The sequence below is a fragment of the Jaminaea rosea genome, assembly GCF_003144245.1.
Source record: "Jaminaea rosea strain MCA 5214 unplaced genomic scaffold BDZ90scaffold_19, whole genome shotgun sequence".
Classification (NCBI taxonomy): Eukaryota; Fungi; Basidiomycota; class Exobasidiomycetes; order Microstromatales; genus Jaminaea; species Jaminaea rosea.
In genome coordinates, this window is record NW_020289993.1 from 246668 (window position 1) to 267802 (window position 21135).

The 21135-nt window shown below is 59.0% G+C and overlaps 7 protein-coding genes across 7 annotated transcripts; 4 read left to right on the plus strand and 3 right to left on the minus strand.

The window, feature by feature from the left end:
- The first annotated feature begins 1537 nt into the window (after positions 1-1537).
- On the plus strand, positions 1538-5147 carry BDZ90DRAFT_234887 (hypothetical protein). Its single transcript, XM_025507177.1, has one exon. It carries the CDS (start codon positions 1941-1943, stop codon positions 5025-5027), a length of 3087 nt encoding a protein of 1028 aa, XP_025359228.1. The 5' UTR covers positions 1538-1940; the 3' UTR covers positions 5028-5147.
- BDZ90DRAFT_234888 (DUF300-domain-containing protein) lies at positions 5058-8427 on the minus strand. The gene is made up of 2 exons (XM_025507178.1): positions 7605-8427; positions 5058-7521 (listed from the first exon to the last, which is right to left on the minus strand). Exons 1-2 carry the CDS (start codon positions 8239-8241, stop codon positions 5261-5263), a joined length of 2898 nt encoding a protein of 965 aa, XP_025359229.1. The 5' UTR covers positions 8242-8427; the 3' UTR covers positions 5058-5260.
- A 39-nt stretch (positions 8428-8466) lies between these two features.
- On the minus strand, positions 8467-12976 carry BDZ90DRAFT_234889 (NUC173-domain-containing protein). Its single transcript, XM_025507179.1, has one exon. It carries the CDS (start codon positions 12906-12908, stop codon positions 8697-8699), a length of 4212 nt encoding a protein of 1403 aa, XP_025359230.1. The 5' UTR covers positions 12909-12976; the 3' UTR covers positions 8467-8696.
- Positions 12977-13283: 307 nt separating this feature from the next.
- On the plus strand, positions 13284-14382 carry BDZ90DRAFT_234890 (NAC-domain-containing protein). Its single transcript, XM_025507180.1, has 3 exons — positions 13284-13375; positions 13467-13640; positions 13729-14382. Exons 1-3 carry the CDS (start codon positions 13315-13317, stop codon positions 14037-14039), a joined length of 546 nt encoding a protein of 181 aa, XP_025359231.1. The 5' UTR covers positions 13284-13314; the 3' UTR covers positions 14040-14382.
- A 595-nt stretch (positions 14383-14977) lies between these two features.
- BDZ90DRAFT_234893 (hypothetical protein) lies at positions 14978-16308 on the plus strand. The gene is made up of 3 exons (XM_025507181.1): positions 14978-15376; positions 15443-15496; positions 15563-16308. The coding sequence occupies exons 1-3, from the start codon at positions 15001-15003 to the stop codon at positions 15883-15885; spliced, it is 753 nt and encodes a 250-aa protein (XP_025359232.1). The 5' UTR covers positions 14978-15000; the 3' UTR covers positions 15886-16308.
- A 250-nt stretch (positions 16309-16558) lies between these two features.
- BDZ90DRAFT_256747 (RNA-binding domain-containing protein) lies at positions 16559-19055 on the plus strand (the record flags this gene model as incomplete). Its single annotated transcript, XM_025507900.1, has 6 exons — positions 16559-16709; positions 17082-17142; positions 17226-17319; positions 17405-17866; positions 17954-18202; positions 18273-19055. 6 exons carry the CDS (start codon positions 16559-16561, stop codon positions 18582-18584), a joined length of 1329 nt encoding a protein of 442 aa, XP_025359233.1. The 3' UTR covers positions 18585-19055.
- BDZ90DRAFT_265837 (class II aaRS and biotin synthetase) lies at positions 18859-20844 on the minus strand (the record flags this gene model as incomplete). Its single annotated transcript, XM_025508682.1, has 2 exons — positions 18859-20356; positions 20738-20844. The coding sequence occupies 2 exons, from the start codon at positions 20842-20844 to the stop codon at positions 18859-18861; spliced, it is 1605 nt and encodes a 534-aa protein (XP_025359234.1).
- Positions 20845-21135: the final 291 nt, after the last annotated feature.

Consider the following 21135-nt stretch of genomic DNA (forward strand, 5'->3'; position numbering starts at 1 on the left):
GAACCTCTTTGGCTCTCCCAGAGAGGCGACTGGCCATGGACCTGCCGATGTGGTGGTTGAGGGATTGATGTCGACGGATCGACGACGTGGATGATGATTCTGGGAGATTGGCCAGGAGCTCAACGGCAGAGTGGTGATGCTGAGCGAGAGCAGAAGGGAAGGAGGAGGTGGTGGTGGTCAGTCTGTCCTTGGTGGTGTTAGACAGTTGGGGGTGCTCACCTCATCCTGAATGTCCTTCTCCCACTCGTCGTGTTCATCCTCCAGCCCTGCAATCTCTCTCAAGCTGTTACGACTTGGGCTGGCCGGGTTGTGACGTCGAAAGGCAGACATGGGAGCGCTATTAGCCTGCGAAGGTCCGTCGAGTACTTGGCCGGGGGAGACTGGCTGCTCAAAGTGCTGAGGTAGCTTCTTGGCTTTTGCCCTTGTGGTACCAGATGAGATAGTGTGGTTGCGGCGTGGCAAAGGCCCACCAAGGCCAGCTCCGAGAGGCACGTCGTCGTCGTCATCATCACCGCCATTGTCGATGGGCCCGCGTCCAAAGCGAAAGGCAGACGCTGAGCTGAGGGCCGCCGTCGAGCCGCCATCAGCTTGAGAGTGCGGCGATTGATAGGAAGCGCCATGCCTGCCTAACGAATGGTACAGAGATGACGACGACGAGGCGGAGGAGGAAGATGCTGCTGCTGAGGTCTTTGATGGTGGAGGAGGAGCAGGTGGATCATCCGAAGGGCTTGACATGTCGGCGGCGGCGAGTGGCCAATGACTACGAGTCGGCCGTTGGTGGGCGGGTGGGGAACGAAGCTGCGAGCAGCAGCAGGGCCGAGACCTTGACTGGCTTCTCAAGGTAGTAGCAGGAGGAGCAGCAGGAGGAGCAGCAGATGAAAGGAGCTCGTCAAGAACCAACGGAGAGATGCTTTGGCTCTAATCGATTGGATTGCTCTCGGGCGGCTCATTGTCCAACGCGACAATGCTCGACCTCTGGCTGCTCGCTCCGCTCAATCTCGCTCTCGTCGCCGCCTCTCCGTCACCTCCAGCTTGCCGCCTTGCCGCCTTGCCCGACTCGCCCGCCTTGCCGCCCCGCCGACGCAGCCACAAGGGCATGACGCCCAGACCAGCCAACATTCGCATCGAGCATCGCAATGACAACCCACAAGCTGAAGCAGCGGGCTCTTTACCAAGAGCATTACAATGCTGGTCGCGACGCTGCTCATTTTACTCCTTGATATGTCTCGCCTTCAGCAGGACAAGGTGAGAAGGTGCCTGCTGACCTTGCGGTCCTCCTCCACTGTGTGCTGTGCTAGGCGTGCGTGGGCGCCGTCGCGTCGCTCGTGCTCCCTTTCCGTGTCGACCTGGTCGCCCTTCGAAGCATTTGATTTGAGCTGCCGATCTGAGCGTCCCAGTTAGGTCCAGTCGAGGGGCGACGAAAGACGACGAAGACAATGACGGAGCAATCAATGGCGGAGAGGGCCCAATCTCCTGACAAGACTCAGCAGTCAACCTCCTGCCTCGCCTCCTGTCATCTTCACCCACGTTCATTACCATCGGCAAAAATTTAACATCGCAACTGGATTCGCTTGCCCAACACCTGGCCGCCTTCTCGGACCGGCGCGCCGTGCATCTTAGCTTCCTTTCCAACACTTCATCTCAAGGCCTGCCTCAGTACTGCTCAAAGCATCTGCGCTTGTTCAAGACTAGTCAGCGAAATTAGCATCAGCAAGTCTCACAAGACGCTAACGACGGCAGCAGCGTGGCGCGGCGGGGCACACGCATGCATAAAGTCGCCCTTATCGAGCTCGCTACCACCAGCCAACCCGAGCTCGCTACCACCAATCCAATCACACGACAGCCAGGCCTTGTGCTCGTCAACACCATTTTTTTCGCGCTGCCTCATGAACCCGCATCACTTTTAGACCTCGGCAGTAGTGGTTCCGAGGCCGATAGACATGCCAACCGCTACCTCGACGCCAGGAGACACCGCTGCCATGCTACCCCCTCTGACGCCAGTCCCAAAGTTTGACTCGCCGGTCAATCCTCTGGAACATCAAGGCAACAGCGGCAGCTCATCAGCTTCGACATTCCGACACGCCATTGCAGACCGATCGGCGACTGCAGGACAGGCCAACGTCATCGCATCCACAAGCATATCCTCTGTGATGGGCGCCCGCGCCGGCCCAGCGAATGGTCACGGCGACGATGAAGAGAGTGAAGACGAGGACGTCATGTTCGTCTCGATGGAATGGCATGCCCCTGCGAAACTCAACGACGAGTTGCCGCCACAGGCCGTGGTCAAGAAGGAGTCATCGTCGGCGCCGCAGCAGCAGCCACATTCGCCTCTGCAGGAACCCCATGACCATGGCAGCAATGATGCAATGTACATTGACATGACGAGGACATCGCAAGAAGACGACGACGCCTCGCTGCCCACGGCAAGAGAGATGAACAGTGCGGCCGCTGCCTCAAGCTCAGCCTCGGCGCTCACATCCGCCCCTCCAGCAACTTACATTACCAGCATCGTCACAGGCCGGCCACACCCGATCAACCTCAACACCTGGCGATGGGCAGCCGCAGCCAACATTCCTCTCCCCAAGCGCGACATCGGAGGATGGAAGGTCCTCACCCCCTGGCCGCGAGCGAGGCCCTCGCGCGGCGATGCCGACATCCCTGAGAGCGGCGCCATGTCTTACTCTACACTCTCGACCGCCGCGTTGGAGCAACGACGAAACCAAATTCTAGATGTCGACGGCTTCCTCCGTCGGGCGGCAAAGCTGCGCTCAACCGGCACGAGTCCATGGAGCGATGCAGCGAAGGCTGAATGCGAGAAGTCGAAGCAACGTGGCAAGAGACGAGGACGCTCCACTTCTCGCTCTCCTCCTCCCAATCGATGCCACTATCCGCTACCCAAGATCTATGCGGATCTGTTAGGGGAAATCCGCGACGAGGAGCGGGCATCGAGTCGTTGGGCAAGCAGAATGATCAGCGAAGCGTGTGATGTCGCTTGGGACTCCGATGACGACGCAGACCACGACGATCCTTGGCAGATGCACCACGCCCCGAGCGAGGCAGGCAGCTCGAGATTTGCTGGACCCTCGGACAGGGGAATCAGGCTGGGAAGCACCGTCAGCTCCTTGGGTGCGATGACCAGTGCTGGTGGGGCGGTGGGTAGCGATTCAAGGGAGAGGAGACCGAGGAGGACCCAAGGTGTCGCGCCTACTACGACGACGATCGCTGCAGCTGTCACTCGCAGTGCGGTATCTCAGCGTACACAACGCAGGTACTCGGCCATGTCGCAGAGGGATGTTGAAGACCTATGGTCTGAGTCCGGCCCCTCCATGGAGATACAGACGAGAAGGAAGACGAGGAGGCGTGGCGCAGGGCCCGCGATCACGGCGGCGACGACGACCGGAGACCTGCAGACACAAAGTGAGCGGCCTCGTGACTCGCTTTCGCGGTCGATCTCCCCGCAGCAAGTCCGACAGCCAAGAAACAGTGGAGCGGGCGGCAGCCGTCCGTCCCCGACGTCGCGCGGCTTGTCCTCTAGCATGCCTTCGCCTGATAATGCTGCAGAATTACGCAGGAACGCTGAGGGCATGACCTCTGCTGCCATGAGCAGCTTTCCCTCAACTTCGACGTACGCGTCGACGCGCTCACCCGCTGCGGCTTCCTCCGCTTTGCCTTCAGGGAGTAGCAGAGCAGCTCCGAGGCATATGACGATCGTAGCGCCACGTGAAACCACCACAGCCTCTTCCTTCGGAATCACCGAGGCGCGCCATCGTCCCGAGCTGCAGCGACGTCGCTCGTCCGGAGAGACAATGGACGCTGCCCCCATCCAGTGGGACATGAGCGCCTACAACAGCTTCCCTACGGGGAGAGCCGATAGCTCCTTTGCTGAATCCTCTCGTCGCCGAAGGCGAAGGCCCTCAGCAAGCGATACAGAAGATGAGGAAGAGGGCTACGGGGGAAACAACGAGAGTTTTAGAAACGCTCATCGACGAGAAGGAAAGCAGAGGGCCTCTGGCTCAAAGAGGACGACCCAGGGCAGCAGAAGCGTGGCGTCAGCTCGAGGCGTCACGCCGGCCTCAGAGGGGGGCTCTCCACCCTATCTGCCCACGTCACGCCTGCCAGCCACTTCATCGTGGAGACCTCTCTCATCAGCCAGCAATTTCCGTACTCACGCGCAAGCTTCATCCTTCGACCCTGATCCACGCTCCCGTTCCTCCTCCATTGAGATGACAGACGGCCAGGCCTTCCAAGCCGCGCTGGCCGCTGCAGCCTCTCATTCGCCCTCCAAAGGCGGCACCAGCAGCTCTTCTCCCCGCAGACCTGGAGCGAGTATGGGTGGTGGGAGAAGGCGGAGGAAGAGAATGAGTAGTGCGGGGAGTATCAGTGGGGCTGCCGGAGCGGGAACCGGATCAGGAGGAGTTGCGCTGGCGTCGGCGACGGGTGCGGGGCCAATGTCTACTTTCTCCACGGGGCCATCCTCGTCATCGTCCTTGTCGTCATCGCAGAGACGAGAACTCCAGTTTGATCGTCGGACCGGGACTCTGCTTGCTGCACCGCAGGGCAATCCTGGCGCTCGAAACGGAGGGAGGGCCGAGAGTACGACCAATGGCAGCAATCCTTCTCGAGAGATCGCAGCCGCATCGCCAGAAGACCTCCACGTCGATATCTCCGACAGCCACGACGCTCAAGACAGTGACGAAGATGACGAGCGCCCACCGCAACACGAAGAGACTCCCTACAGGGCAAGATTGATCTCGAGCTTTTCCTCGCAGGCGCGCCGGGCTGAACGAGACCATCTCACCTCGCCACCCGCCTCGCGCTGGGTCCCACTGCATAGCCAGAACATCCAATCTCGTCAGCAGCATCGTGCTCAACAGGCCAGCACGAGTTCGGATGGTGGGAGAATGGGAGGACTTGCAGCCGCAGCTGCCGAGGCGCAGGAGCTCAGGGCTGGGAGCTGGCCAAGTGGGAGCCAGGTCAGGGGAAAGGGTGACAGGGAAAGGCCCTTTGAGCTGTCTGACTCGGAGTGAGGATCAGTAGTGCGGCGAAAGCGGCGAATCGGAATATTCCCATCATCGCATGCCATTCTAACAATCATTGACAATCATCGAACTCCTGTGTCACTTCGTAGACCGTTGTGAGCCAATGACGATAGGGACGTTAGGCGTGAGTGCGAGCTCTTGTACTATTTCACAACAAACGAGAGCACAAACAGGCGCAAGGGCCCTGCAGCGTCAGAGGCACCTGCCACTTGCTCCCCTTCTCAAGCCCAGGGATTTTCTTGATCCTGACCCCCTCCTTGTCCAGCAGCATGCCACGCCCAGTCATGCCGTTCATACACGGGCATGTGACTTGCATGGCTCGCCGTTGCCGCATTTGCTGCGGACGAAGCTGGGGTCGATATCGTCGTCGCGCTGGAGTGCTTGCCGTGGGGGCTTGGGGCCTTGTCCGGATGGGCTTCCAGCTCTGTCTTCGCTCCGTCGCTGGAGCTACCCTTCGAAGACGACGACGATGAAGACTCGCCTGGCGCTTCTATTTCAGTGGAGAGCTGCCCTTCCATAGCATCCACGCCTGCCTTGTGTGTGGGAGGAGGCGCAGCTGCTTTGAGCTGGGCAGATGACGAGGAAGAGGTGCGAGATGCGTGGGGTGTTTGGACCTGCTTGCTTCTTGAATTTGTTCCAGCGCCCTTGTCGCTCGGAGCAGCGCTGCCCTTTGGCCCGGTCGCTCCGCCTCGATCATTGTCATCTCCCGTCCATATTCTCCTGAAGACCTTGTCCCCTGCGCCGGACCCGTAACCTCGTGCTCGCAGCGCAGGATCGCCTCGCCGTCGATCCGTATCCCTCTTGCGCTCCTCTGCTCGCGGGTCCGAGATGATGAGGTCGACAGCCCCGTGGTCTTCCTCTTCATCGATGTGGTCGTCGTCACCAGGCTGCGTCGAGGCAAGTGACTCGTCTGCGTTGGTGTCGTGACTCTCGTCTGCTGCGTTTGACGGTCGACGGGACTGCTCTTGAGCATGATCCGACGCGATTTTGCTTCCTTTAGACTTGGAGAAGCTCTCACCCCAAGCTCCCCAGACACTCTTTGCGTGATTGGCCTTGGACGAGTCACCGCTCTTGGCGTGCTGAGTCTTGGACGAGATGGCCACTTGACCTTCACCGCCGCCTTTTCTGTCATCGCCTCCTTCTTCCTCCTCCTTCTTCTTTCTGCTGCTGCTGCTGCTGCTGTCGCTCTTGTTTGACTTTTTGGCTATCTTGGGTCTTCTTTGTCGCTCCTCTGCATCCTCTTCGCGGTCCTTCTTGAGGGCAGAGGGGCGCTTCTTGCCCTTGACTTCGATGATATCATCGTCTCGGTCTGCCGCTTCCTCTCCGCTTTCGTTGCTCTCCCCCATCAATCCCCTCGCCCTCTCGAGCCATCCTTCAACCCTCTTTCTCCTCTCCTTGGTTCCCGTACTCTTTCCCCTGCCTTTACCCTTGCTTCCGCGCGTAGAGCCACCGAGGAGCCACTCTTCCTCCTCCCTGTGCTGCCGCTTCCTCTGCTCCTCTGGCCCGCAGGCAATGGTGGGGAAGGCGTAGTCGCCATGCTCCAGGCTGCGAGCTTTGGCATAGAGGTTCTGCTCGCTACCCTGCGACGTAGGTGTATGGAAGCCCAGCGAGACGCTGTCGCCACCGTCACCACCCACACCTCCGCTGCCCGTACCGCTTTGTGCACCCTCGGCACTAGCAGTAAAGAAGCGCAGACCATTCTCAATGCCAGCGCCCATTCTACGCGCGGCGGCTTCCGCCTTTTCACGGCGAGTCTGCTCATCCTCGTCACCTTCATGCTCTGCATCGTCTGGGTTCTCGTGGAGCACACCAGCCTCCTCATCCTCTGTCATTGGCGCAAAGCCACCCTCTCGCATCCTTCTGTCCTCCATCCAGCGTCGCATGGCGGCTAAGGGGCCCTGGAGCCTTGTGCCCTCTGCAGCCCAAGGGCCATTGGTGTGAGGGCCGGAGCGAGTTGGTAAGAAGTACTTGCCCTTACCTCCTGCCGTGTATCGCAATCCGGCGTGGAGGCGACGTGACCTGGCCAGACCTTGGTGGACAGCGCCTTGGCTGGGCTCGAATGTCTGGTAACCATATCCTGTGCCACGAATCGTCGTCAATGAGTCCTCCAGAACATCTCGCCCACCTAAGCTATCACGCAGAGCGTAGATAATGGGCAGCCTCGCCTGATGCGTAGCCCACGAATCGACGTAATCGGCAGGGGAGAAGGCGTACATGTGGCCCAAGGCAAAGAGTGGCATCTCGAGACACAAGAGGAAATCTTGCAGGCCTAGGCCCAGGAACGAAGGGTCTGTGATTGGTCCGATGTGCTTGACGAGGCCCGCAGCAACGAGAACGCTGATGGCCCAACCTTGCCAGAAGGTAGCGAAGACTACTCCTTTGACTGTGAGGAACTTTGCCGTTGGCCTGAAGGGCTCGAGTTCTTGGGAGAGGGCTTGCCAAAAGATGGCGAGGCAGTAGAGAGAGAGGAAGATTGAAATGTCTGTACGTATCAGGACATTCGTGAGCGTGAGACAGTAATTAGCTTGAGTGTATGCAGCTCTCGTTTGCGCCTTCCTCGCTCACTGTAGACTGTCGAGACATAGGTGTAGCCGTTGCCGGCAGAAAGCTCTCCCTCCTCGTATCTCCCAAAAGTCTTGAGAATGACTGTAGATGCGGCCAAAATGGGTTTGATCTGTACGTATTGCAAGATGCCCCTCTTGATGGCCAAGAATGTATAAGGGTCACTCATATCCATCTCCCTTAAGAAGATGCGAAAAGGCCAAGGATGCTGAATGGGCCTCCTCCCAATCATGAGAACCAGCACACTCCTCTCTCCACCCAAGTAGGCGACCAAAAGCTCAAAAAAGCAGTAAATGGCGAATGCTTCATACAGGTCGCGAATGAGATCGATGAGGAAGGCCGCTGGGAGGGAGAAGAGGCCGATGGCCGATGACGTCGAGTAGATGGGCACAATGAGGATGAGGCGGACGACGAAGCGTTGTAGATGTGGCTTGCGATAGTTCTTGAGATGAGAGTAGATGGAGGTCAGGGAGAGAAGAGTGGCAAAGAGGCTGCATAATGAGGCGATGATGAGGAGGTAAGGTGGCAAGGAGCGACCTGTACCGGATCCATCAGGGACGGCAACTGGGGGTGTTGGATGGCTGCGCTGCGCTGTTGCAATTGCCGTCGCTACCAGGCCGGCTGCTGATGGCCTGTCCATGAGGGCAGCGGCAACGGAACCCTTTAAAGGGTGGCGCAGCGGATGATGGCGACGACGACCAAGTGTAGGTGTGGTTGCGGATCTGAGATGTAAATTGGCCGACACAAGGCGCGTCCAGTCAACGTCGACAAGTGGAGACGGATAGAGTGACTGCTTGGCATCCAGGTAGCAGTCATGGCCATCGAGTGCGCAAGCTTAGGGAGAACAAGGACAAACGTCAATATTCGATGACCGACAGTCTCACAAGGGGTCCTGCTCAGTGCGCTCAGCATAGCTCCGCGACGAATGAGCTGCGCAGCAAGGCTTCTCGCGAGACCCTTGTCTCCGCCTCGTCACTCCAAGTGATGCCTCCTACTCCTTCGCTGAGTACTAAGCAGCCAAGCAGGCAGCCAAGGTCGCGTTGCTCCTTGGTCATCAAAAAAAAAAATCCTGGATTCAATGGCACGTCAACAGCGTCACCTCCGCTTCTTGCCCGTAATCTGCACATTCCTTTCCTGCTTCGAGCCCTTCTTGCCTCCTACAGCACTCAAGGGGACGTAGGCATACGGATCTGGCCCACCCGCCTTCTTGACATCTCCCTTTGCTCCTTTCTTCTTTGCAGCAAACGAAGCGCCGATGCGCTCGGGCTGAGCCTTCTTCGGTCGCTTCGCCGCAGCGGATGACGTACCACTCACATCCGCCCTAGCAGCCTCGGCGGCAGCAATGGCTTCCTCGGCCTCCAAGTCCGCCTCCCTCTCCTCGGCACGGACACGCTTGTTGTTCTTGTTGAACTTGACGGCCCCACCGCGGCCTGAGTGAGTGAAGCCATCCGTGCCCGTCTCGCGCTCGACATACGCGCCAGAGGGGCCAAACAGGTCGGCTGAAGCACCATTGCCCGCCGGACCTGCACTGCCTTCGTCTTCAGGATCATTAATGAGCATGCGACCGGTTGACTCGTCCAGGTCGAAGCGACGAGCTTCCGTACCGGGGGCGCGACGCTTGCCACCGTCCTTGGCATCCTTGCCTGCAGGCTTGCGATGCACCACGGCACCGGCTGAGCGATCCAGCAGATCCATAGGGGCATCATCGTCCTCGAGGAGGTACGCCTCATCATCGTCACGGTCGCGACGACGGCGACGCTGCTGCTGCTGCTGCTGCTGTTCGGGCTTCTGACCCTTGCCCTGACGTGCTCCCGCTGCTTTGCGTGCCAGTGCGGCCAGACCGCCAGCTGCGCCTCCTTGCTCGATGTCCTCCTCTCCGCTGTCATCCGATGAGACATCACTATCGCTGCCATAAAGCGCCTCCTCGAAGGCATCGACGCCCAAATCGCGACGAGGTGCCTTTGCTCCTGGAGCACCTGCACCGGCCGCAACGTCGTCCTCTTCGTCCTCTCCGGCATGACCAGCTGAACCACCGCTCGCCTTCTTCCTCTTCGCCCTCTCCTTCCTCTTCTTGATGTTGACTACCAACTTGCGATTCTCCTCATCGCAAAGCGACTCGATTCGCTCGTAACCAAAGCGCCTCAACAATCTCTCAAAGATGTGCCTCACCTTGCCCTTAAATACGACGCGATGGGCAGGGTGTTGTTTCCATTCGAGCATCCCTGGCACCCACTCCGGAAGCGCCGCGTCAACCACGTCGTACTCGAGCGAGACGATGGAAACCTTGACGAAGCCAAGGACACTCTTGATGATTTCGCGATTGGGCGACGAGGTGAGGAAGACGCTCATCGTGCTGACAACTTCCTCGAGGGTCGAGCGGGGTAGCTGCTCCTTGAACTCGTATACCAAGCGCGAGAGGGATGTGATTGTTGCGGAGATCATGTGCGGCGAGTTGCCTGCTAGACCGGCGCTAACCATTGTGAGGTACTCGGTAAGGCTTGCATCGACCACGTCCGTCGTGTCCATCGCATTTTGCTCGTCCTCCTTATCGTCGTTCTCGAGAAGCAAGCCGCGTTTGATTTTTCCACCTTCTTGCTGCATCTTCTCGCCCATTTGGACGAGCAGCTCATACGCCAGAGTGCGAGACGCTTGGTTGGCTTCCTTTGTAGCCAGGACCGCCTCTGGGATGATCGAGGGCAATAGATGAAGGTCACCGAGCGGGATGCGAGGGACGATGCCGCTCAGTAGGTGCAGACGATCACGCTTAGCTCCAGGTGCGACGGCCACTGTGACTTCGCGCAGCGTAGTGAGGAGAGAAGTGACGTTTGCGGAGGTGGCCAAGGCGGCTCCTTTGCTTCCCTCGAGCAGTCGTGCCAGCACGCGGTACGTCTTCTTTTGTACGCCAGCGTCGTCATTCTGCAACAAATCGTCCGACGTAGCCGCCTTGAAGAGGGCGAGTGCCTCTGCGGCTGGAAGGAACGGCACGAGAGTGATGAGGAGGTCGAGCATGCTGTGTGCAAGAGGCGGGACTGCATGCGGGCCGACTTCGCGGTCCCTCTGCGGCACCAGCTCGGTGAGAGCCGTCTTCAGCTGGCCAGCGACCTTGCCGTATGTTGCGGACACCTCGCTGGCCGGCAGGATGCGGAGAAATGCACCGATGGCCTCGGTGATGTAGCCGCGCGAGGACGACGGCGACTGGGCAAGGAGATGAGAAAAGACGGAGAGAAAGGCAGGGGCAAGGCCGATCAAATGAGTGAGGGCTGCTTTGCCATCGGCGGCGGTGAGGCCGAATGTCAGACGGAGCGACTCGTCTGAAGCGCCGCTACGGCTGAGAGCCTCATTACGGTCGACGAGGAGCGTGAGACCGCGCAAGATGCTCGGGCGCAAGGCTTGTTGAGTGGCGAGTACGTTGGCGAGGAGTTCAGCGAATGGCTGGCTCAAGGCGGTAACCAAATCGGTGGGTAGATCGCAGTACCCCGGGAACAGGGACCATAGCTGCTCGACGAGAGCCTCGTACATCTTTGCCTCAACGCCTCGCGATGCGTCCTGCTGTGCTTGCGTGCGGGCATTGAAGAGCTTCTCCGAGAGGGGCACGAGGTCACGGACGAAGTGGCCCAGCGACGTGTTGGTGATACGACCCTTCATCAGGGGCAGAAGCCATGCTCGGCCTTGGCCATTGCCGGCAAGAAGGTTGAGAGGCAAGGCTGTGAGGATGGCCTCTGGCCCGCAGACCTCGGTCGCAGCTCCCAACACTGCATCTGCTCGATCCCTGTGCTCAAACTTGGGAGTCTGTCGCAGCGCGGCGACGGTAGTGATGAGGGGAATGAGGAGCTGAGTAGCAGCTGGACTCGAGTTAACTCCAACGCGCAAGCGCAGCCGTGTTACCAGAGCAGTGAGCACACCAAGAATCTCGCCGCGCGAGTGGGTGAACCGAAGCGCATGTCGGCCCAGGGCATCGTCGAGCGAGGTGACGAGGGAGTGTAAGGGCGATGACTTGGTCTTGAGCGCCGTCTTGATGGCCTCGTCGGGTACGGCGTAGCGGACAAGGGACGCGAGGAAGTCTGCACCTGCGCTTCGTACGGTGATTGATGATCGGCTGGCATCGGAGCGGGCGCTGAGGCTGAGCTCCATGACATCGTTCCAGAGTTGTGGGACGAGGGCCCAGGCGGGCTCTCCCTCATCGTAGCGCGAGTAGGCGACGATGGCTCCCTCTAACGCTCGCAGGTAAGGTGGTAGGAGCTGGACGTCATTCGATGCCGGCTGAAGCGCAGAGGAGCGCAGGGCTTCGAGTGTGCGAAGTAGCGAAGATGGTGCCGATTTCTTTGCTGGGGTCTGAGCGGCAGCGACGGCGGCCATGGCGCCACTCGAGCCCGGAAGGTTGTCAGCAGCAATCTGCGTCGACGACTTTGCTGGTCGATAAAGGGCTTCAAAGACTTCGAAGGCTGCTACAGTGAGGAAAGGGTTGTGGAGGCCGGGCAATCGCAAAAGCTCTTCGCAGAGTTGGGGGATGGCCTTGTCTGGCAACCTGGTGACGATGGCCTTGAGGAAGCCGCAGACCCAGATGCCCACGCTTGCGCCTCCTGCCACATTTTCCTGCCTCTGCTTTGCTGCCTCTTGGGCACCTGTCGCTCGACCCTTCTTAACATCGTACGTGGCCGCTGCCGCCGCTGCTGCCGTTGCCTTGCCCTTCTTGGACGTGACGCTGGCCGAATCTGAGACTGACGATAGCGTGGTGGAGCACCACGTCGCCGTGCGGGCGGCGTAAGGGTGCTGTTGCGATGAGAGAGCAGAGCCAATGAAGTCCTGAGCTCTCCTCCGGACCTTGGGTCTGCTGTCAGCGCAGAGAGCCAGAGAGGCATCCCAGGAAGCTCGCAGCTCTTGTTGCGTCTGGAGCAGCTGCCTATCCTCGCCGACGATGGCGATGAGTGCTTCGAGAACCGCAATAGAGGAGCGTAATAGTGCAGCCTGCTGTTCGGCCTCGTTAGAGTGAGGATTGGAGAGTACCGAGTACAGCGGCGGCAGGAGCGACGGTAGCCTGGCGCGCAGAATAGCTGCAGAGACGTGAGGAGTGACGATGGCGAGGATGTAGAAGATGGATGGGAGTAGCTTTGTTGAATTGTTGCCACGGTGGAGCATAGAGTCGAGGGCGAGGAAATACTCTGCAGGCGAGCGCTCCTTCTTGGTGCTCGTTGTAGGCTGCGACTCGTCGAGGGACTCTTCGATGGCCACGAGGAGCTGAGCGGGTGCCTTTTGATTGTCAAGCTTTGATGCCGTGAGCGATCTGAGCTTGGCCAGCTGCTCTGCCATGGTAAGCGACGCCATGCCGAGATCAAGTCACCAGTCGTCGTTGTGGCACTGATGGCTGGTGGTGTGAGGGCAATCAAAGCTGCTGCCCTACACTTGACCACCTGTGCCTCGTTGAAATTAATTCGAGTCCGCCCTCGGCCAGTGCCTCCCGTCGAGTCGAGTCGCTCGCGTGGCTCGTCTCGTCGGGCAGAGAGCGCGCAGAGGGCTGCTTGCAGGACGAGGGAGAGTGGAAGAAGCCAAGCGCTGGGCACCCCCGCCGGCACCAAGGAGAGGAGATGAGAGGAAGCGGCTACGACGAGTGACGACGACGAGCATCACCACCCTCCTACCATCACCAAGTTAGCCGCAAGTCAACGACTTCTTCATTTCCTCCCGCTCTCCCTCCTCCCTCGCCTACCCACCCATCATGCCCATCGACGAAGCTAAGCTCGCCAGGTTGCAAGCGGCCAGCGCCGCCAACCGTACCGGTGCGTGCGAACCAGCTTCGAGGCATATATGCTGCCTCAATTCTGTGATTGCGACTCTGATACGACCTTCTCCCTTCTCTTTGCATCGCAGGTGGTAAGGGTACTCCCCGTCGCAAAGTCGCAGCTAAGCCCAAGGGCGCTGCCGGCGAGGACAAGAAGCTCCAGGCTGCCCTCAAGAAGCTCAACGTCCAGCCCGTCAGCGGCATCGACGAGGTCAACATGTTCAAGGAGGACGGCAACGTGCTCCACTTCAAGCAGCCCAAGGGTAAGTCAGCGCAATGAGGTGTCACGACTCATAGCAAAGATGGAGCGCCGACACCCTAATCGATCCTTGTCCCGCGTCTCGTTGACAGTCCACGGAGCTGGCTCTTCCAACACCTACGCCGTCTACGGCAATGGTGTCGACAAGGAGCTTACCGAGCTTGTTCCCGGCATCCTCTCTCAGCTTGGTCCCGACTCGCTCGCCTCCCTCCGCAAGCTCGCAGAGTCCTATCAGGCGATGAACGCAGCTCACATGGCCAGCCAGGGTGGTGCCGCTGGTGCCGGTGCTGGTGGAGATGACGAGGTCCCCGATGTTCCCACCAACTTTGACGAGGCTGGAGAGAAGAAGGAAGGTGACGCAGCGGCGGCAGGTGGTGAGGCTGAGGTCGAGAAGCTCGACTAAGCTGGCGGACAAGCGTGCGAAGAGTTGGGCGGTGGTACGACGCAGAGGAGGGGCGTCCCCTCGCATTGACGATTGCCCATGCACTTGGCGAGGTGTCTAGCAGGCTGTGGTCTCTCTTCGAGGCATACACACACGAGATGGAGAGCACATCGCCGTAAGATATTTCCTCCACTCTTCACTCATGCGAAGGAGAATCGCAGCGGCATCCAATCCAACAGTAACATACGCGAATCGTCGAATGACATAGTGGACTCGCGACGGAGGAGAGCATTAAGGCAGGGCATGGCAAGCCAGACCATGATTGTGCCGGAGAAGATTTGTACATCGACTGCTGAGGACTAGCTGGAGTCTGCCCGCTGTTGAGCCGGGCCTTGAGCGAGTTGATCGTGTGAGCCCGTTGCCTGAACGAGTCTCGTCATTGCAGTGATACGGTCAGGTTTGTATCGAGAAAGACGCGAAAAGTTGCCAAGCTCTGAGCTGGCTATCGATGAAGTCGTTGGCACGAGGAGGAGATCGACAGCCGGCCTCGCTGCACCGCATGACAGTAGAGCCCGCCTGACACTGTCCCTCGACCACGCGACCGCTTCCGCTGCTGCTTTTTCCTCCGTCTCTTGTCAGCAGCGGCGATCCAGGGTCCACCAGAGCACGCCGCCCTCAACTCTGAGACCTTCATTCGACTCGAAGCCTAGCAGCACCTGACGCATTTCGTCGGCGATTGACAGTGCAACGAGAGCTTGAGGAGGAAAGAGCTCGTGCGTGAGCTCAAAATAAGCCGCATCCAGCCTGTCTGCCTGATGAGGGAGCGTCAGAGGCGCATCACACGACACTGACCGGGTTGACTTTGGCTGACACAACGAGCGAGCGACTCCACAAGCTTTATGCAAGCGTTACAGGGGAGGCAGTATCATTGAAGATGCGGGACGATGCAGCATTGCCATCTCCGAACTCCCTTCAAACCGCCATGTTGCAGCGCATCATTTCTCGTTCCTCCTTCTTGACCACCACCTCGCCCTCGCGTCTCCTGTCACCAGTCCGCGCCACTGCTCGCCTTCTAACGACGCCGACGTGCCCACGCTACGCAGCACAGCCTATTCAGCAGTATCAGCAGCAGCAAGAGCAGCACTCTCAGCCTAGACCTCATTCTTGCCAAGGCGATATGGGAAGTAAAGGCCACGTCGAGCCGCCCAAGACGGGCTGGAAGGGCGCCATTCCATCGCAGAAGGGAGGCAGCGAGGAGGGTTACATTTTGAAACCGCCTTACTACTGGCACAGCGACGACTTTGAGGCAAAGTACAAGAGCTCGTGCTGGTGTGGAAGAGTCAAATTCGAATTCCACGGTGAGCATGACGAGGATGCGGTCAACGGTATGGGTGGAAGCTGACAGTCAAACCTTGCTCGCACAGGCGATCCCATCACGGCCAAGCACTGCCACTGCAACCAGTGCCAGGTGTTGCACGGTGAGCGAAACGAGGTGCAAGCCAGCTTAATGCGGCTCTCGTACTTACAGTGATCCCCCGTCGCAGGCGCCCCCTTCCAATACGCCGCCGTCTTCCACAAAACGTCGGTCCGCCTCTCTCACCAGACTGACCCTACGAATCTCAACTTCTTCTCCACTCATCGCAAGGAGGACGGGCATGATGTGCCATGCAAGATTGCGTGCAGCCACTGTCACTCACCCCTGCTCGACGAGGGGCGTAATATGGTCATGGCTTATCCGTCGACGTTCAACTTCAAGGACGGTCAGATCCCGGCTTCGTTTGCTTCCAAGGGACACATCTTCTACTCGGAGGCCATTGTCGAGTTTGACGACGGCGTTCCGAGTAAGTGCGGGCGCAAGACGGCATGACTGAATGGGTGCTGACCGTCGTCTCCTTGGCTCCTCGCTCGCAGAGTGGTCCGGCCACATCGACGACTCGGAGCTCTTACCGCACAAGATTGGTCGCAAGGGCAAGCTGGGCCTCGGGCAGAGCGGGCAAGAGCATCGAGGAGAGAAGAGGACTTACAACGAAGAACATGCGAGCGACGAGGACAAGAAGGCGGCCAAAGGTGAGAAGGGCGAGCGAGTGGCCAAGTGAAGTGACGGGGGGCATGTGTATGTCAAGGCGTGCAGCTGTATATCCTTGGGTCACCGATGGCGCTGTTCTTGCGTTGACAGAGAAGAGCTTGGCTGACGTGCTTTCGCGCAATGATCGAATCGCTACCCTGTACTCAGAGTCGAATGGAGACGTGGGCAGATGATCATGAAAGCGCAACAAATTACATGCCGTCGTTAGCTAGCGTAGTGTGGGTCGAGCGTCTTGAGCGGGAGAGTGATGCGAGTGGAGTGACATCGGATCGGAAGCAAGAGCCTCGTGTGCGTGGCGGCGGCGGCGGCCGCGAAGGTGAGGGAACAGAGGCATCCTCCAGCGGGCCACTTGGACGTCTTGTCCACCAACTATTATCATATCGACATCGTCAATTACCACCCATCAGTGAACACAATGGCCGAGGAGATTGGAAACAACGCCATGGAGGCTACCATGGCTTCGCCCGCCAACGGGGCGACCGACTCGCAGCAGCAGACGCCCGCTCAGGAGGCTGCTTCGAGGAGCAAGAAGGAGTGCCGAGTCTACGTCGGCAACCTCAGCTACGACGTCAAGTGGAACATTCTCAAGGACTTCATGAGGGAGGGTGCGTAGTAGTTAGCTAGTGGGGTTGGTCGCCATTTCCCTTTTTCCTTCCCTTCTTTCCATCATTCGAGGCCCACCGCCATCACCACCACAACTACGCCTTTCGAAGAACCCCCACACTCGTCCACCATCCACCTGGGGTGCATATACTCGAGACAGAGATGTCTATATCGCTGGCAATCGGTTGGGCGACGTGTGGGGCTTGGATTGGCCAGGCATTTGCGACGTCGTGTGGCTTGGCTTGGTATCGTCGCGGGTCGTGGGTCGTGGGTCGTGGGTCGCGGAGGCTTTCATCATCGTAGTCGTCAGAGGTGCTTGGGCTGGTTGGCTGACGGATTGCGTTGTGCGTTGCATGGGTCGCTTTGGATGGCAGCTGGCAACGTCGTCTTCTCGGAGGTCCTTTCTCTCCCCAACGGCATGTCCAAGGGTTGCGGGTGAGTAGGTCGCAATAATGAGGTGGATGCCAAAGAGGACCAATCACTCACCCGCATATACCATGACCCTTCCTCATTCACAGTATCGTCGAATACGAGCGACCTGAAGAGGCACAGCGCGCCATCAAGGAGCTCAGCGACACTCCTCTGCTCGGACGACCCGTCTTCATTCGCGAGGTGAGTCATCGCAGCGCATATGACGCTCGCTCACCTGCTGCGCACCAGCTCACTTTCCTTCATCGTCCCCTGTTGCCTTCTGCAGGACCGTGAGCAGGAGGCTCGCTACGGTGTCCCCGCATCCATGGGCCGTGGTGGCTTTGGCGGCCGCGGTGGCTTCGGCGGTCCCCCTCGTGGTGGCTTCGGCGGCGGTTTCGGTGGTCGTGGCGGCTACGGTGGTGGATACGGAGGAGGATACGGCGGGGGTTATGGTGGCGGGTACGGCGGAGGGTACGGCGGTGGCTTCAACGGCCCCCCTCCCCCTTCAATGGCTCCCCCCGGCGCCCAGCTCTACATTGGCAACCTCCCCTTCCAGGCTGGCTGGCAAGAGCTCAAGGATCTCTTCCGCACTGCTGGCAACATCGTCCGTGCTGACATCAACATGGGCCCCGACGGAAGGCCCAAGGGATCCGGCATCGTCGTCTTTGCTACGCCCGAGGACGCTCAAAACGCCATCCAGATGTACAATGGCTTCGACTGGAACGGACGTCAGATCGAGGTTCGCGAGGTGAGTGCGAATGTCAAGTGGCGAGCAGGTCGTGGCTCAGCTTGCTCCGTTGTGCTCATCTGTCTCCTTCCCCTCTCGCTTCCACAGGACCGCTTCGCTGGAGGCTTCGGCGGAGGAGGATACGGTGGTGGCTTCGGCGGCCGTGGTGGCTTTGGTGGAGGCTACGGCCCCCCTCGTGGTGGCTTCGGTGGTCCCCGCGGTGGCTTCGGCGGTGGATTCGGTGGTCGAGGCGGCTACGGTGGTGGTATGGGTGGTGGCCCTCACGGCGGCGCTGGCGGCTACCAGCAACAGCAGCTCCCGCCTGCTGACCCCTCGATGCAGATCTTCGTCAAGAACGTGAGTGTGCAGCGCATGAGTCAAGATGAGGCTAAAGCTGACATCCTCTATTACCCACCCGCCCGCGCAGCTCCCCTGGTCTACTTCCAACGAGGATCTCGTTGAGCTCTTCCAAACCACGGGCAAGGTCGACGAGGCCGAGATCCTCTTCGAGGGCGGTCGCTCCAAGGGTGTCGGTGTTGTTCAGTTCGCCACCGTGGAGGAGGCAGAGACGGCCATTGCCAAGTTCTCCAACTACGTCTACGGCGGTCGCGCCCTGGACATTGAGTTCAACCGCAACTGGCGTGACTTCGAGGGACTGCGCAACTCTTCTGGTGGCGCCGCTGCCACGGGTGGGGCTGCTGCACCTCACGCCGAGGGCGGGGACGCTACCATGGCCTAAAGAAGGTGATGAAGTCAAGTAGGCGGCGATTGGATGGCGAGGGCGCATAACAGTGTTGGGGACGAAGAACATCAACACGATCAAGAATAGGTGATCGACTCTCAGCCCATTGAATTTTCCCTTTTATTTCGCATCTCCGCCTTGCCTCAATACCCTCTCGCTCGTCCACCAACCCCCTCCAACCACCACAAAACGTGCAAGTGCGCCCTCTTTATCTCTTCCCCTTCTCTCTCGAAAATCAAAAGCTGTTCTCTCTCTCTCTCTCTGCTCCTTTTCAATACTGCCACCTGGCCCCTGCCTCAGAGATGGCCGCCGCTGAAGACCTGCCAACGCGAGGAAACGCGCTGACGTCTCGTACGCTCTCTCGATTTGCAAGCCAGGCGACGAGTCGCTCCATGCCGATACCGAAACCGCCGTGTGGCGGCATGCCGGAGGATCGTAGCGAGTCGACGTACCATGCATTGAGGGCCGATGATGAGGACAGAGCCTCTGCTCGATCATCTCGATTGCCCTTTGCTTCCTGCTGCTTGCGCTTGAGCACAGCGATATTATCCTCTCTCAGACTTCCTCCCACTAGCTCGCCGAGCCCCGGAACGAGGAGATCGAAACACCTGGCTATTCTGCGTCCCTCTGCATCCTCGCCCTCTCGCATATAGAAGGGCTTGAGGTGAGCGGGGTAGTCTGTGACGAAGACGGGTCCTTGAGCAACTTGCTCCGCCAAGAAGCGCTCTTGCTCTGAGGAGAGGTCATGTCCCCAGGCCGGTGGTGGTGTCGAGGAGCCGTTGTTGCCGACGTGGTGGCGTTGGAGCGTCTCGATGGCGTCGCCGTAAGTCATGCGCGCCCATGGCTGATCGATGTAGCGCTCTAGATCGTCTAGTCTCTTGCCCTCTACCCCTGCGTACAGATACTGGGCATCTTGTCGAGCAACTTGTGCCTCTTCGTTGCCGCTCGCGATTCCCAAGGCAGCCCGAGCTCCAGCCTTGATGGATTCCTCTGCGATGACGATGACCTCTTGGAGCTCGGAGGCGGCAGAGTCTGACATTGTTGGCATCTCAACTTCGCACATCCAAAACTCACGCAGGTGACGATTTGTGGCGCTATCCTCTGCTCTGAATGCTGGAGTGAATGTATAGACTCTGCCTAGACCGAGCATGAGTGCTTCAAGGTGAAGCTGTGAGGAGACGGTCAGGTACGTGGGCGTAGCGGCGGTGCCGGCTGATGCCATGTCCTTGTCCTTCTTTGACTTTGGCTCGACGACTTGAAATACCTCTCCTCCTCCTTCACAGTCGCTGCTGGTCATAATCGGCGGCCGTACTTGCGTGTAGCCCTTGCCATCGAGGTAGGAGGCCATTGCTGCTTCGAGTCTGGCACGAAGGCGCAGCGTGGCAGCGAAAGAGGGAATCTGAGTGCGAAGATGGGCATTCTTTCGGGCCAAAGAGGTCGACGGCTCGAAGCTCGTTGACAAGAAGGGATGCCGCGCAGCATCGCAACCTGCTACCACGCTGCCTGAGTTGATGACGAAGTCGAGTTGTTGCCCTTTGCCTCTGCTAGCTTGCAGCTTGCCTGTGAGCCGGACTGCGGCTCCTGGCGACAAGATTTTGCCTTCTGCTTCTTTGAGTGTGACGGAATTGCGAAGGACAGCTTGGATCGTCGAGTCTCCTGCCAGTGAACCGTCCGAGAGGTTGAGGAACGACACTTTGGAATGGACGCGCACTGACCGCACCGTCGCCTGAATTGTCGCAGACACCGACTCCTCTATTCTCTCATCAGGTCTTCCTTGCGCCAGTCGTCCACGAAGTGTCGCCGGTTGCGGTATTGATGAAGACGCTGAAGCTGATGTCCCTTGCGCTGCAGCAGCCCACCATCGCGACGGCTTCATCACGACTTTTGTGAGAGTTGCTTTCCACCAAAATCCTCAGTCCGATCTCGACAGGCAGGCAGCAACGCCATTCAAGAGCAGCGGCAAGGCAGCAGCTTACGTAAACAACACACACACACACACACACACACACACACACACACACACACACACACACACACACACACGCGTAGGTGACATCGACGATGGGGAATGGATATGTAAAATACACGATGATGGTACAGATGCTACGATGATGCTCCTCTTTCCCTCTCCCTCGCTCCGCGCCAATCACTGCTTCTCCTTTGCTGCCTTCTTCCTCTCTCCCTCCTCCTTGAACGCCTTGAGCCACTCCGGATCGAGCTTCTTCTCCTCAAACCTCTCGTAGGCACCGGCCTCCATTGCCTCTTGGTAATGGCCGTCGATCGTCGAGAAGAGGTCCGAAAGGTTGGTCAGGGCTCTACGAAGGGCTGGGAAGACGGATTGTGCATCTGAGCGGGATCCAGGTGTGGTAGAGTGAGCGACACTGTTTGTCTCTCGTGGATAGTCTCTTGCCTCCTGCCTCGCGCCATCTCAGTAGGAACAATTGTGTTAAAGTGCGAGTCATCAATGAGAAAGGCCTCATGGGCCCAACTCTGCCGCATTTATCCCTTAGTGCGTGTCATCACCGTGTGCCAACCTCCAAATTTACGA